At 56.1% G+C, this 15931-nt stretch overlaps 5 protein-coding genes across 5 annotated transcripts; 2 read left to right on the top strand and 3 right to left on the bottom strand.

Moving 5' to 3' along the window:
* Window positions 1-313: 313 nt before the first annotated feature.
* Window positions 314-3525, bottom strand: W97_05985 (ULK/ULK protein kinase; the record flags this gene model as incomplete). The annotated part of the gene is made up of 3 exons (XM_007783866.1): window positions 314-480; window positions 555-3252; window positions 3379-3525. The coding sequence occupies 3 exons, from the start codon at window positions 3523-3525 to the stop codon at window positions 314-316; spliced, it is 3012 nt and encodes a 1003-aa protein (XP_007782056.1).
* Window positions 3526-5408: 1883 nt separating this feature from the next.
* On the bottom strand, window positions 5409-8299 carry W97_05984 (uncharacterized protein; the record flags this gene model as incomplete). Its single annotated transcript, XM_007783865.1, has 2 exons — window positions 5409-7585; window positions 7642-8299. 2 exons carry the CDS (start codon window positions 8297-8299, stop codon window positions 5409-5411), a joined length of 2835 nt encoding a protein of 944 aa, XP_007782055.1.
* Window positions 8300-8768: 469 nt separating this feature from the next.
* On the bottom strand, window positions 8769-10032 carry W97_05983 (uncharacterized protein; the record flags this gene model as incomplete). Its single annotated transcript, XM_007783864.1, has 2 exons — window positions 8769-9719; window positions 9775-10032. 2 exons carry the CDS (start codon window positions 10030-10032, stop codon window positions 8769-8771), a joined length of 1209 nt encoding a protein of 402 aa, XP_007782054.1.
* A 435-nt stretch (window positions 10033-10467) lies between these two features.
* W97_05982 (uncharacterized protein) lies at window positions 10468-11689 on the top strand (the record flags this gene model as incomplete). Its single annotated transcript, XM_007783863.1, has 3 exons — window positions 10468-11025; window positions 11073-11510; window positions 11564-11689. The coding sequence occupies 3 exons, from the start codon at window positions 10468-10470 to the stop codon at window positions 11687-11689; spliced, it is 1122 nt and encodes a 373-aa protein (XP_007782053.1).
* Window positions 11690-15503: 3814 nt separating this feature from the next.
* On the top strand, window positions 15504-15851 carry W97_05981 (uncharacterized protein; the record flags this gene model as incomplete). Its single annotated transcript, XM_007783862.1, has 1 exon — window positions 15504-15851. One exon carries the CDS (start codon window positions 15504-15506, stop codon window positions 15849-15851), a length of 348 nt encoding a protein of 115 aa, XP_007782052.1.
* Between the last annotated feature and the right edge of the window lie 80 nt (window positions 15852-15931).

The raw sequence follows: 15931 nt of genomic DNA, 5'->3' as shown, positions 1-15931 counted from the left end.
GGGTAGTGCGCCTGAATGCTTGAAAACAAACCTGTACGCCAAGAGGGTTAAATGGTTGTAGTATGCCGAACCAGGAAAGCAAACAGAAGTTCTGAGGGGAGCAGGAGAAAAGCGTGTCCTGCAGCTCTCTTATGTAAGCGGGTTGTGCAGCCAGGCCGGCAGCGGCGCGCTCGTCGAAGGCGCCTTGAGCGCGAGGAGATCGTGGACTGGGCACTGTGTAGTTTGAGCTGAGATCTGTTCGCAGCTGGTGTTGGTGTACTGCTGCATGCCCTACGCATTTGAAGCCGGGACTGGAGGGTTGCGAGGTCGACTGTCAGCGAGGCGGCGTGTTTGCGGCAAGTGGCGTCGGCGATGGCGATCCCTTGCCCTGCAGCGTCTGTCCCGAAGACGCCGTGCCAGACAGCGAGGCCCGCTTCGCCGCCTTTTGCATCTCGATCTTCTTCCGCAGAGCCTTGAGACGCGCCTTCATGCTCTCCACGACTGCGGTAATGTCAGTTCTTGCTCGAACCTCGAAGCAAAATTACCCAAGAGCGGAGGGGGGGGGAGCTACTCACGCTTCTGCACCGTAACCCTATCCCCATTCTCCAGCCCACTGATCGCCCCCGCCTCCGTCTTACTATCCTTCTTGCTCCTCCCCGACGCGATATCATACTCGCCATCCAGAATAGCCTCGAGCATATGAATCGCAGTGCAGTAGTTGATTTCGCACCCCGCCAAGTCCTCACCCACAAGCTCGTTCACCGCCGCCGCCCTGCTCATCTCCAGCGCGCGATCGTACATCAATTTCTCCGCAGTAATGCCCGTGGTAAGGATGATGTTCTCAGCGCTGGTGCCAATACTGCTGGTCGCGGAGCCAGAGGCCGATGGGTGGTTATTCGGGTGGCCCGGGTGGTCGAGCGGGAGCTGTTTCTGAGCGTCCATGAGTTTGCGGCCCGCAAATTCGGACTTCTCAAAGCACTCGTTGAAGCGGGCACGCGCCCACTGGAGGACGTGGTTCATGCGGCTCGTGGTGGCAGCCGCGGTCGTGTTTGGCGAGTGAGAGGTGGGAGAGGCGTTGTCGCCGACGATCCCGCCGCGGTTGCTGCGGTTCCACCAGCTGGCGACGAGGTCGATAGAGCGGGAGAGGATGCCGAGAGCCTTCACGTAGAGGACAAGAGCCTCTTCTGAAATAGTTACGATGGCGTCGGTGGTGAGCTCCTCTTCCTCAGGAGCGTCGGCCTCGTCCGGCTGTTTCTCTGCTCCGCCAATGCCATGATCATCTAGTGGACCAGCGGGGAGGAGCTGCTTGAACTTGACTTCTGCAAAGCCGTAGACCACGTTGCTACGGTGCGCTAGCTCTTCAACGACCATGAGCACCTTGGCATCTTCATCTCTGGGATTTGCGGGCTTCGCGCTGGTGCCGAGGAGTAGGCGGTCGCTCTGAGCGGTAGGATAGGTCGGGAACGCTCCATAGCCTTGAGGTGGGGAGGGGCCTTTGCCAAACGGAGGAGAAATACCTATACCGCCGAAGAGACGAAAGTTGGCCATGTTGAGGGCTTTGGAGATGACAGAAGTGGCCGAGCCAGGGTTCGGCCCGTACCGCCGCTCGTAGGAGTTCGCTTGATGCACACCTTCTGGGCGCTGCCGGCCAGCAGCCATATGGATTGCCCGCGATGGCGTGCCTTGCGTCCCAGGTGCAGAAGCGGGCGCGCCTTGGGTGGTGGCTCTACGAACCATAGCCCCACGGTGAGGAGAGGATGGCCGCTCGGAAAAGCCGCGGTGCAACTGAGGGCTTGCTGCTAGCTCATCCGCGAGCGCGTTGACTTCGACGGTTCGCTTCTCAACCAGAACGTAATCTCGTTCGAACGCGATGTCATTCGCGGCCTTCTCCCTCGCTTCTCGGAGAGCTCTGTCTTCCACACCTCGAGGATTGCGCTCCCGCTCGAAGTGCTCTTTCAACATTGACGAACTCGGGGAAGGAGAATTGCGGCTGTGGCGTCTCTCCATTGCCACTGCTGCGGCTACTGGTACCCGCTCCTGAAGAGCGATCTGGCGAGCTGGTGCCGTGGCATGTGACATCAGCGGCGGGCGACGCTCTCGCGGTGGGGCCTGCTGTGGCTCATTGCTAGGCTGAGGTGCATTGCTGTGCCGATGAACGCCGGTGACGGCTCTAGGAGGTGTGCTCGGTGATCCAGTAGCAGTGGGTCGAGAGGTTGGTCTGCTAGGTGGTGTTGCGCTCAAGAATGGTTTTGGCCTCGGTGATGAAGGGTACTGGATTGGTTCCTGCTGCTGACTGACCTGTCTCGATGACTCAGGAGCAGACGCTGTGCGAGACGGGATATCTTGGATTAGAGCGGATACTTGCGACTCTGGCTTTGATGGCAGATCCTCTCCTACAAGCCCAGGAATCTCCTCTTTGATGACTTGGTGATCGAAGAAACTTTCGAAACTGATCCGTTCAATCGGTGCCTTCTTCAGCAAGCTTCGTATGATGTGTTTCATTCCGGTGCTGATAGCTAGCTCGCGAGGGAACCGAATGTCGTCGTCCTGTTTTTCGATCTTGCGCAACAGCTCCACGTGGTTCCCCGCTCTGAACGGAGGCTTCGCAGTCATCATCTCATGCAAGACGGTACCGACTGACCACAGGTCTGCCTTGGCATCGTACTTCTCGTACCGCAGGATCTCAGGGGCCATGTAAAGCGGGGAGCCACAGAGCGTTTCGGCCAGCGAAGTCTGGGGTAGGAAGCGAGCAAATCCGAAATCAGCCACCTTCAGCATGGGAAGAGACGGTATGCCTGTTGCGGGGACCAGGGAGTTCGCAGTAACGGCGAGAGGCATCGGTTCCGGCTTGTACTTGGCATAGTATTGGGGCGATGGATTGATGAGAAGGTTCTGCGGTTTTATATCGCGGTGCATGCAGTTCTTAGCGCGGAGGAACTCGAGGGCGCTTGCAATCTGTTTGAGGAAATGCCGCACAACAACCTCGTTCAGGCCTCCGTATGCAGGGTTTGGGTATTTCTGGATCATGTCCGCTGTTGCGGGGTGTTCTGTCAAGGAGCTCCTCTTCTTGATGAATGCCGAGAGGTCGCCGAGCTCGCAAAACTCCGTGACGATATGCATATGCGCCGAGGATTCCTTGCAGTCGATCATGGCGACGATGTGCGGGTGCTGGAGGCTGCGGAGAATCTTGATCTCGGACAGGAGGTTGTCCTTTAGCTTGCTGTTGAGCTTGTAAAGCTGGACGGACTTGATGGCTACGAGGGATTTCTGCTTCTGCAATGCAAGCCTCATTAGCATGATTCAGATATGTCGGCACAATCACAAAAGCACCAGGCCGAATGTTTGCCTTGAGACCTGGGATGCCATCAGGGATGGGGACTGGAGTGTAAGGCGACATACAACATGAACACCCCTGTAAACCATCGCAAAGCTCCCCTTCCCAATGCTCTCCAACTTCTGGAAAGGCCCTATCATTGTCACGGGCTCCGGCTCCGCCTGAGCAGGGGTGCGGGTCGACCGCCTTGGTGTGCCTGAGGGCGTAGCCATGATCGCAGTTGTCTATACGGTCGGGGAGCGTGTAGCTCGGAGGGTGGTGTTGATGCAAGCCCAGTTCCTTCCACTACCAGCAAAGGTGAGGATACAGCGAGGCTGTCAGGTCGTTGGACATGAGCTGCGTGCAAAACAAAGGCGTGCTTTAGATGGTCGGCGATGGTATCGGCTGGCGGAGGGTTGAGGGTTGAGGCGGTTGGCCGGTGCGGTTATTGTAGGCGTCCAGCTTGTAGTACCCTGATGGCAGAGGGCTAATGCATCGAGGAGCTGTAGAGAGCACTGGAGAGGTAGTGAGTGCGTCAAGAAGCGTGACAGGGCTGGATTGTGCTAGTTGAGTCAGCGAGCGGCGGAGGACTAGCTCAGGCACCTGTCGTGAAGGGCGTTCGTCTTGGTGGGGGCGCAAGGCAGGGAAAGGGACAAAGCGCTGCAAAGAATACGAAAGAATATATGCGTCGAGTAGAAGCAGAAGGTGTTGGAAGATGTCGAAGACAGAGGCAGAGGTGGAGGTGAGGGTTGTGGAGGTTGTGGAGCAGGCAAGGTATCTCAAGGTTCAGGCCGGGCAAGCTCCCGTCTAGCTAGGTACAAGGACTTGATCTTATCGCAGAGGCTCGGCGTGCATGATGCGCAGACTGGAGCCAGCGTCCTGCCCCGGAGTCGCGATAATTGGGCGCCTGTCAGGCACCGCAGACTGTATGTCTCTCATAGGAATTCCCACGCGCGGCTACCTCTCACTGCTAAACGGCGTCATCTATAGCCTCCTCTGCGTGCGTCCCAGTCAGCCACCCTTACGGAGGCCGCACGTGGCGCGCTTTCTTTGTGATCTGCGCAGAGCGTGATCCCATCCGATCATGTGCTGCTCTGCTCTAGCCTGCGCATCAGGTACGTATCTTGCTCAGCGGCTACCGGGACTGCGACAAGAGCTGCGCGCGAGCCTGAAGGCACAGGTACCTGTGTTGCGCAAGACAGAGGGAATTGTGCATCACAGCGGCCACGGAGCACGCCATGAGAGCTCTCCCGTCGCTTGCTTTGAAGAGCGCTATTGACCACGGCTTGGCGTTGCCTTCTTGTTCAGGCTACAGTGCGGGCACGCAAAAGGGTACCGTGGTGGACACCTCACTTATCGCGGGGGACAAACCCTCCCGGTGTTGATATCGCGTCCACGCTCCGTGTCTCTTGTTGAGCGCTCCGGAGTCCGGCCCGCCATCCCTTAGCCGCCTGGCTGCGATATGCGATATCCGTGGTTGACAACAAGATGTCCATTCACACATGCCAAAAACTCAACGAATCACGGTTACATATGCCTGAAGCCTGGGGCGTGGGGAAACCAGCTCAGGCAGCTGGCAGCTGGCAGCTGGCAGCTGGCAGCTGGCAGCTGGGGGAGTACGCGTACCAGTGCATTCTGGTCACAAAATCTGGGTTAAACGCAGCGGAACGTGCCTATCTCGGCTTGCCGCGTTATGCTACGGAGCAGTCGCGGGTGCAACCTCCATCTGGGCGATCTGCTTCCACGACTGCCCAGGTGGCTACACCACCGAGCCTGGGCGCGTCCGATGGGTCAACGCTGGCTTAGAACAGTACGGAGACGCGGTTGACGCGCTCTTAGCCACCCAGATCTTAATCCAGTAGCTGAACATACTTTGATGCCGCCTGTAGACTAGGTGTGCGTAGAGCTGTAGAGAGGGATGCCGCACAGCCTGAACGCCATCTACCACCGTTACCTCTGATAACGCCATTGGCTGCCCCATTCCCCAGAGTTTCCAAAGACCCCTTTTTGGTCCGACGCTTCATGCACCCTGTCCTAATCCAGCAACCAACTCCTTAGCTCCAGTACCACATGCAGAGACAGTGCCACACAAACAGTTGCCCACGAGCAGTGAAGCCTAAAGCCCCACAGCCCGTACAAGCAGCCACAACACCACCGGCACACAAACATTATCATTCCCGCCCGTAAGCACCGCCTCCATGAAACTAGCCCCACACGCCGCGACACCCGCCTTCACCGTGACCGAACCCCAGCTCTCAGCCCTGATATCCGTCGCTGTATCCCACTGCCCCAGCCGCAGCCACGCCTTGCCAAACACCAACCCAACCGTAACCGAAACCGCAAATGCCAGACTCCCCTCGAGACTCTTCCCCCCCGTCCACGGCCACTTGCGCCTCCCGTACCTCCTCCCAACCAATGAGGCCGCCGCATCGCCCATACCGACGCACACAACACCAGCGACCATACTGACGTCGCGGGAGCGCACCTCCCAGCCCTCCCACGGCCTTTCGCCAGACCGCTCGACCCCCGCAAGGCTCAGCCACAGCGGGATCGCGCACCCCACGAGCAGGAAGATATGGCTCACGACCACCGGCCCCCTCAGATCCCTGCCATCGACGTACGGCGTCAGAAACTTGGCGATGGGACCCGAGAGGGGCGGGAGCTGGCTGGCACGGATCAAATCGAGCAGCAAGAAGACCGCGAGCACGAGCTCCAGCGCGAGGGAGACGAAGGCCGGATCGATGTAGATGGTCGGCAGCAGCATCGCGACCATCATGCCGTGGAAGACTTTGCGGCGGGTATCGACTTCCACGACCGAGGAGAGGGAGAGCACGACCGCGAGGCCGAGGACCAGGATGGCGGCCCAGTAGCCGAAGAGCAGGAGGCGGGTGTTGGCTTCCCCCAGCAAAACATGCCGGAGCCAGTCGGCCCGGCCGGCGGACAGAGCTAGTGGGCCAGGGGAGGGGAGGGAGGGGAGCGAAATCCAGTGCTCCAGGCCCCAGTAGACGGTTTGGAAGCGGAGGTAGGGGATGTTGCCGAAGAGGTAGCTGAGGGCCCAGCCGAAGGGCTCGTGGCCGTGGAGCGCGAAGGCGGAGATGAAGGCGCGGATGGGGAGGAGGATTATCAGGACGATGGCGGTGTAGACGTAGCCGGCGTAGAGCCATTTGCGGATAGTGGCTTGACTTGGCGTCATTGCGAGGTAGGATTGCGCTATCGATGGTTTGGCTCGCTTGTGGCGAAGTGTCGAGGAACGGCGGGGTGGAGAAGGCTTGTTGATAGAGGTGGGTAGCGTGTTGCTTCTTTGCTTCAGCAAGCGTGGGAAGCCGTTCTCCATCTCTGCTGCTCCGAACATGTCTTTTCGGGGGTGCTCCACAGCAGACCTGACCTCGGTCGCGTCCCCGTCAAGATTCGTCCTAATGAATCTTGCGGATTCTGACGTGACCAGCCTGAGCCGCTTGAGAGGCCCTGGATCCTTCTCGGCCATTGTTTGATGGTGAGCAGGATCAGTGTCAGATCCGCCGCGCATCGCATTGTTCCCAGAGCTGCGCCTTCGAAATGCCAAGCCCTCTTTAAGAGCATTCAGAAACGACTGTCGCGCCTGAACAAGCTGTCCAGCCCGCCTGAACCTCCATTTAGGTATGCGTGCTAGGGTCACACTCCAATGCAAGACATGGCCGCAGCAAACAAAGAGGGCCAGGCCGCCTAACCAGTTCAGTGTAGCTAGGATGACTGCTTGCGGAGAGTCTGCGAAAAGGAGAAGATTGATCAGAGCTACTGACAGCATCTGCAGTTCCGCTGTGAGCAGGCTAGTAGTGGTAAGATATTGTAAAGGCGGTACTAGCGCTTGATGCAAAGCGAATAGTGAGACGAGCAACTCCCGCTGGACAGCCCCAGAAGGTACACATTCTGACCCGTGAGGCCCGAGAGCCGGGGATTTCGCAGCAGTATCCGTGCAACCGGACACAAAGAGAGGAGCGCAAGCGATGAGCCAGTGGACGGTGTTATACCCGAGGCCACGCTCGGGACCTGGGACGAGTGAGACTGGTAGAGTCGACAAGCTCAGAATCAGATTGGGTAAAAGAATGTGTTCCAGGCTTCGAGATAACGAGAGCGCTACAAAGACCGGTATGAAGACGGGATATAGCAAGGGCGCCGGATCGAAGGAGGGAGGGACTCGAATACGGCGGATCGCTCCTTTGACTAGCGCAGCAAAGCTGTTTCGCAAGTGAAAGATCAGACGAATAGGATATAGAAGGATCAGAAAGGAGAAGACGATGCCATGAGTGATCAACGCTGCCTATGTGTCAGTCATCGCACATGCGTCTTGACTTGGTGGGAAAGGCAATTACCTCTGTGCCAGCGCGTGGAGGACTGCCAGACTATGCTATCGCTCAATATGAGAGCACCAATCGCTCCCAACAGCGCGACCTCGCAGAGCCTTCTGATGACCTCCGCGCGCCTCCGCTTGACGTATTTAGCTCTTGCTACCCTAGCTTCATCATCAGACAGTGAAATCGTCTCAGATTTCTTAATTGCCCTGAGAAGGTCTTGCGAGAAACTTCTCCCCTGGTCGTCTAGCTGTGACGGCGTAAGGAGAGGACTAGGCGTCTCATCTAGATTTGCTCCTCTGATGTCACGAAGTCCCTTTCGCGGCTTAATAGGCGGCGCGGGCAGGGCCTTGATGAAGCCATAGCCCTCGTCGTCCGCCTCGGTTCCGCTCTCACTTGGCGTTGCGGAACCATTCCTGCGACTCTTGCCGTTGCCTTGTACAGCTACCGGTACCTCCGAGTCCGATTGTGAAGTTGTCGATACGGCGGGTGGTGTATCATTGTGGCGGGATAATGCATCGCTGGCTGGCTTGTCCGTAGACTTTTCAATGCGGTGTCGGTGGTAAGGGTGCGGCGAGCGGGTGAAGAATCGCAACGTGTCTTGCTCTGGCAGCGACACTTTTCCCGACCTGTCTGGCAAGGACTCTTGTGGATTTTGCGACTGATGGATTTCGGGCATTCTGGACGGTCAATGCGCCTCAATCGTCATGTCGGAGCTCGAGGAATAGAGGCGCGAGGAAGGGCGAAATATTGCTCCGCGATAATGGGGCGCGCGGCCTCAGGGAGTTGTGTGGACATGGCGAATGGACATCGTTCACATGCTTGTCACTTCCGATGTTGGGACTGCAGGTGGGTTGAGGTTGACGCAAGCTTCGACCTGTAGGGCTGAGAGCTCGGCGGAAGACAGTCTTGGAAGGTACGCAAAAGCCGCCTCAGGGGTCATCGAACAATCTGTGGATTATCTTTGCAAGTAGGCATGTTGACTAAATGGGGCATAATAATTGTAGGAACTAGCGCAGGAGATTTGTGACATTTATTGTGCCAAAATCACATGGTGCGCTATCATCACTAGGTGATGAATTGAAACAGCGCCGATTGATACAGAAAACCTTCAGACTACACTAGCTGGCGCAATACCACGTTGTTCCTCATAACTCGTCCCCATCATCATAGCGCGGATACTTCCGATACCAGTCCCTAGGGTCACCGCCTGGCACACAAAGCCCCAGCCGCCAGAAATAATCCCTATGCGCAAAGAATAGTTGCCAGAGCTTATACCGCGCCGGCACACTCCAGCCGCCATCTTTCTCCCACGGCCATGCGGCCGGCTGGACCGCTGTTCCAGTTCCACCTCCAGCGATGCATTCTGGATCCTCGTCACCATTGCAGTACTCGAGATCCGCGACACTGGGCGGCAAGTTCGCCTTCCCGATGAAGATCTCTCCGGCGTGCATGTGGTATCCCCACTCCTCAAGTGGCAGCAAAGGAATGGGATCGCCGGCGTGGGTAACGCGGCGGAACCGCCTCTTAGCTGGGTTTGAGTCCGTGGCAGCTGCCGTTCCGTTGGGGGGCTCGACAAGATGAGAGTCGATGTACCGCATCAGGTGCTCGTTTCCGACACGCGGTTCGCCGAACGTAGTGACGTGCGGCTCCCAACCTCGGGCATCAAAGTCGAGTGCGGCGAGCGTTGCGACTGCGCCGCCGAGAGAGTGGCCGACGAGTGTCAGGGTGTAGGACGGATAGGCGGCACGTGCTTGTGCTAGATCCGCCAGTATTTTGGAGCGCGTGTTGAGCCAAGATCTGTAGAAGCCGCTGTGGACTGTGCAGTTGGTGCACTTATCGGCGGTAGAGTGCGACGCGCCGCGCTTCGAGACGTGTAGGCTGTCGAGGGCTTTGTCGAGCAGACTCGCCTGATCATGACTGGTGTCGTCTCCGCCAGGATAGGGTAGATACTCCTGCGGTAGTGTGGAGAGGTCGGCTATTGTGTTTGCGATAGAGTAGGTGCCACGAAAGGCGAGGATGATGCGCGGAGCGGACGGCGGATGCGAAAGCGCAATGTAGCCGCAAGAATCGGAAAGTAGCGGTCCTGTGTTCCAAGTCTGCATACCAACTCAGTATTTGTTCCGTTCGTAGAAAGCCGCGAGGTCAGCTCACAGTGACTAACTCAAAGTTCTCGAACTCGCTGCACCGGCTGAGACACTGGAAGGGCTTGTGTATGCCCAGGCCAGTTGCGCCCACGCAATAAGAGATGTCGACGATGCGCGCCAGCTCCTCCAGCCCGGCGAAGAGCTTCACGGAGATGGAGCGGTTGCCTGTGTCCTCATCGTGGAGAAGCGGGACCTGGGCAGTCGGTAGACCGCTCGATGCAGTAAGCAGACAAAGAAATGAAGTGCTGATACGGCCGAGGCGCATAGTTGGGCGCCGACTACATGTTCAGAATGTAGGGTGTTTGGGGATAGCAGATGCACTGCAGGGCAATGCACTAGGTAGATGCAGGTGGTGATGAATATGGTGATGCAGGTCACGGGAAGGCAGCTGAAGACAGGGCTGTCAGCCACAAGGTCCCATCGCTAATGAAGGCGACGAAAGCGACGTCACTGGGACCGAGTTCTCTTTCCGCATCCTGCAAGCCAGCCGCGTCGATCCTCAAGCCCCCAGCTCAGCATCATGTCACCAACCCTTTATCAACATTTTTCCGGTTCTTCGCCAGTTGTGATCCACCCTTCTTTGAAAACAACATTCGTGAACCCTTCGCAGTAGGCTCACACTCAGCAACTTGCAGCAAAAATTTCGACCGTAGAGCCCCTTCCGTCCCGTTTGGACACTCCTCGCGTAATCATCGCTACAATGGCCACGGAAAGGCAAGACCACGCCGAGCACTTGGCTATCCCAAGCGGCAATGCTCCATCACAACCTCTTTCAACGCTTGGAGTGCCCACCGAAACCACAACCGCTCCGTCGAGCCATCCTCCTTCGGTGGTCCATTTCGCCGCAAACACCAGCGCGCCACCTACCCGCCCTTCGTCGGCCCTCAACGTTCCTGTTAACACAAGCGCACCTTCATCACGACCGTCCTCGATCCGTCCCCCTTCCGCTCGCCATGCGCCCACACAGGTGACGTTTACAGATCCGGACTTCACAAAGCCTCCGCCTCTCAACTACACTCTTCGGACGAGGATAAAGAGCATTTGGATATTTTGGACGTTGGTCGTGCTGGACTGCGTGTGTTTGCCTATAGCGCTGTACTTTGGCCTTTGGTACGGGACAAGTCTGTCGCACAATGCAGTCTTCAGTATCAGCACGGGTGCGCTGGGAACGGTCTCCATTGTGGAGTACTTCATCCGTTTCCGCAGGCTGTGGAGGAAAGGCTCGACTTGCCGAGTGATTGGCGCGCGGCGGTTCTACGTAAGTTGACTTTGATTACTGTACGTTCCCCTACTTACCGGCTATAGTTGGACTGGTTTCACTGGACTCTCTCAGTTGCATGGATAGCGGTCATGATCGAGCTCATTGTTGGCACCGTGCCCCATGAACCACCCATCCGGCTTCTTGCCATGCCAGTCTCAAGCATGGTGTTCGCGTTCGGTGTCGAGATGCTCGTCATGGATGTTCTCCGCATTGCCGGGTACCGGTCGCCAGTCCGAATCTCTTCCCTACCAAGAGGCTCGCCATTACGCCCCGGTATCTACTCGATTATCGAGGACATCGTAGCGGTCGACGGCTCAGGCGGCACAGAATTCCGACAACGCCTCAACCTCCGCTACCAGGCCAGCAAGATGTTCAGACAGATGCTGCACCGGCTTACGCTGTTCTGGGGGTTTGGCGCTTGTATCATTGCGGCGATCACAACGACGCTCATCTTTACTATTCAGAAGGATGCTGCTTATGTTGTAAGTCTTGATTCTAGTCTGCTGGTAACGAAGCGATTCTGACATCTACGCAGGTTGGCTGGGTAATTCCGTTCCTGTGGGCTGGCATCTGGGCCATTATTACGACGAAATGGGTGCAGAGGAGCCTCGCGGAGGAGTACCGCACATGGGCTGAGGAGAGGCTCAAGCCGGCCGCATAGAGGTGCCTCAGATCTATATATCCTCACACTAGATCATATGTCGTTGGGCGTCTGGTAATGTGAAGCGTATTGCGGTATATCCATTCTTTCGTCCATAATAGCCGTTTAGAACTTAATCTTAATCACACAGTCATTGCTGCCTTGCTGCGTCTCTACACACTTGTATCATGTGATGTCTTGTGCGCATCTCTTGTCACGCATTCGTAATCTCCATCTCTCAGCTGCCAACTTTCCCTTCCCTCTGACTCCATCCGACGGGTAATCGAAAGTGGTGTAGCCGGACCGTAGCAAACGCAAGGTCTTACTCGTCCCTAGGAAGACTTGGTTCCTCTCTCAAGCCAGTAACAGCGAGTTCCGGTGGATAACCGCAAGCTGCGGAAAGACTCACCACAACGTAACAAGAAGTACGAAGAAACAAAGCTCACAAAATAGCAGTACAGCATATAACCACACAACAAATAGCCTTAGGTAACACAATTTCATCGAGGATAACTACGTAGAAAGGAATACACCTGCACCCAGACTTACAGAATACCACAGCTGGACGGTAACGCATCAATGACGGCCTCGACCTGCTTTCAAATTGCGTCTTTCTCAACTGACTAACATCCAACCAGCTATGGAGGGAGATTCCGCCTAGATCCAGCACTCGCCTGCATCCAGTCGTTACGCGGGCAGCAAGAGATGTGGCAACGTCCACATTCTGGTTGGAACCTACACAACAGCACATCAAATCAACGCATCGGTCTGAAACAAGATAAGCGTGTGCGCTCTACCAAATGGACATCTTCAACGTACTCTGCCTCGATCCGTACGAGGATGTGATGATGGCAATGGACCTCGCCCATATGAACAAGATCTTGGCGATGTTGTACGGCAACCAGTCCAACACAAAACTCCCGGCTGAAGTTGCCGTGGCCCACCGTCCGCCTTATTCAAGACTTCCTTACAGTCACAACTCTGGCCTGATTACCAGCCGACACAGTGGATCGGCCGTGGGTGTGTTTCCAGCCCCTAGTCTGACCCCGGATAGGTTCCGTTTGCAGAACAGCACTCGTAACAATGAGCTCCACAGCTTTGTGCACAGCGGGACTGCAAAAAAGAACTGTCTGCAAGAAGAGGGATCTCGATTCAAATCAGCCCGCAATGCTACACAGTACCGCAGCTGGACCTTACCAAGCCCGGATGGGCCAACATCGGATCTTCAATGGAAAGGACCAAGACGAGGCCATCGAGCCGCTGAGAACGGAGATCCGCAGTGACGCGGGAGCTCACCGGCCCTGTCACCCTATACTAGAGAGCATATTGAGTAGTTTCAACCCTCGCGGAACTCAGAGCCATGCGCAAAAAGCACGGGATGTACTTCGGAGACAGGCCGCTCCAGAGTGCCGTTGGTTCCTCAGCATGCGCGGTATGGGTCACAGTTGCGATGATGTTCAGGAGAAATACAAGATTTGAAGTTGAAGCCGTGTTGAGGTATGGCCTCATTAAGAAGATTAACGCAGCCACTGTGATCCTTGTTCGCGACCCTTCCTATGGCCGACCGGATCATCCGCCTTGGTTAGCGTTGGAGAAGTCCGGGATGCTGCATGCGAGAAAAGCCATTGTGTGCGAACGATTATAAAGCTAGACCCGGCATGCTTCGGCGGAATCATGCCTGTACCGGTTCACATCCAACTTCGCCATTCTAGACAAGTTGAGCATCACGGCTCCACCGGCCTCGGTGTTGTACTATACCTATTCGGCGCATACCTACAGGTGTCCGCTTCATCCCGTTCATATCACCAATATCCGAAGCGTCCCGCTGTCCCTACGGACGACGCTCCCGCTACTAAGCGTTTACGGTCAGCTAAATTATTGGCGCCATACACCACTGACCGCCAGAAGGCTATGAAGGATGAAACCGTGTTGACTAACGAAGCGTCTGACCAGAGTACCGACATCGAGTGCGGCTCGTATCGAGAGACGCAGCACACTCCAAGGCATCTTGAGTACCATCGCACCTTCCAATCACCCATGCGATGATACCGAAGCATGGAGCTGGCTGCGTGTCACGAGAGTCTGTTCTATGCGGCTTCGTACACCATTGCAGACACAGTTCAGACAAAAACACACGGAGAACGCAAACCTCACCTCCCCAATCAGCCCAACCACCTCGGGGCGAGTTGCGCTCTCAAGCCGTGGTCGTATCCACCGATACGCCTTCGCCAGACCCGTCAGACCTGTCTTCGCCTCCGCGTCATTCTGTTAAGCATAACTGATGGTAATGTAGATTCGTGCTTGCAGAGACGAGCGTGTGGCTCGGTCCATATAAGCAAGAAGACGAGACCTGCCGCCTGTTCTCCCCTCCGCATGTCGTCGAAGGCGACGATATACCCTTTCCCGACTCGCACACCAGACTCTGTTGTTGCGGCTAGGCAGTTGAAACGTCCTTTATCGCCCTCACCTATATCATCAGGGCGACCCAAGCGGCACCGATCGTCGCAGTCTATGCACCCGTACACATCAGACCGGAACCTCGTACGTCAGCTAGGCTTCCTGGACGATGACGAGGAAGAGGAACCCTCCGAAGAGGACTCCCAACCACTAGACAAGCCCTTCAAACCGACGCGCCAGTACAAGAAAGATACGAATCTTTTCGTTGAAGCGTGGCATGACCGCGAAATCCGCAAGCACTGTGCTGACGAGGCGTGGAGGATCCTTCGGCAGTACCGGGTGGACCTGAAACCACCTTACTGGCATAGCAGAATGACTGAAAGCGATAGCAACGGCTGCCACCACCCGCTGGCTCAACCAATATGACGCCTTTATGATGCTTGTCTTTGCGATGGCTTCGAGTACTATAGCGCAGGAGCCGTCTACGCGCCGATTCACAGATGCCTGTGTTCCTCTTCCGCGGTCCAGAAAGCAACAACCGCGCTCGAGTTCGATTAAGATATCGATAGTGAGAAGAAGTTCATGAACACTACTGCCCATCACACACTCGAAGAGAGGCTGCAATACAGGAAATAATGCAAGAGTGCCAAGTGCAGTAGCGATGTTGCTGGTCTTGAGGTTTCTGGCGCGTATTCCGGGAATCGATCTGCTGATAGGAAGAACGTCCAAGATGTTAACAGCTCCGAGAGATGCAATATCACAAGAACTAGGAATGCGGCACAAGCGAAGCAACGTCACTTAGGGAGTGGCCACTTGTCTCTCCGATTCCCAGATGATAATCAGCAGCTCAAACGACCCTGCAGATCACCGAACAACAGGAATACATACAACGAGCAGCAACCTGAGATATATCTATGAAGCTTTAGAATGCGCTGAACATGGGACCAACGAAGAGAAAGTCGAGGCGATCCGCGCCCTCCAGTTCCCATCCACGCTAGGAGCCCTCGAAAACTACCTCGGGACTGACTGAGTGGCTGCGCCAATACGTTTTTTATTACGCGCAGCTCACGCAACCGCTCCAGGAGCTCAAAACGGAACTCCTACTCGCAGCTCCTAAGTCGAGAGGCGGGCAGAGAAAGGCATATGCATCTCGAACCAAGCTCGTGCCCTCAGAAAGACATCTCGAGGCCTTTAGGGCGATTTAAGGCCACTTCCGCAAACCAACCTTCCTGGTCTACCAAGATCCGAAACGTCCAATCTACATAGACTGCGACGTCTCGAAGGAATATGGGATCGGAGGCTTCGTGTACCACGTTAAGGGGGATCCGATGCCCGTTATGAAGGCCACCGATCTCGAGAAGCCGCCCGGATCGACCCCCGACGCCGACGAGCCCTGACTAATCAGCGACTCCAGGATATCAGCTATCTGACGAGTGTCATGGGTCAGGAGGATGTATTCATCAGCAAGTTTCTGCTATTGCCTCCGAACGAACAGTACGCGGTAGCTTGGAGACTCGATGAGTTCATCCAGGCAGGGTCTGAGGCGCTGGACACCCTGAAGGACAAGGTATACTCAGTGATACCGTTCTCAGCAGGGTACTTGCAGGAGAAGGAGCGGAGAGGAGCGACGGCCGCCTTTAAGAAGAAGTGGGCCTTTATGATCGATCATCCGGTGGAAGTCCGAGCGCGCATGCTAATATGGACAATGAACTTCGAATTTCTCACCAACCTCGATAAACGCATCCGAAAGACTAGTACAGCGAGACCTCAAAGGAGGGTGGACTGATAATAAGGTAGCGTGATACTTATGGCGCTTGCTGCTCTCTGGAAGATGAGATACAGTTTCATATCAAGCGGGAATATTCG

The sequence above is a fragment of the Coniosporium apollinis genome (genome assembly GCF_000281105.1).
Source record: "Coniosporium apollinis CBS 100218 chromosome Unknown supercont1.29, whole genome shotgun sequence".
NCBI lineage: Eukaryota > Fungi > Ascomycota > Dothideomycetes > Coniosporium > Coniosporium apollinis.
Note: the sequence above shows the minus strand (reverse complement) of the source record. Positions and strands in the feature narration are given on the sequence as shown.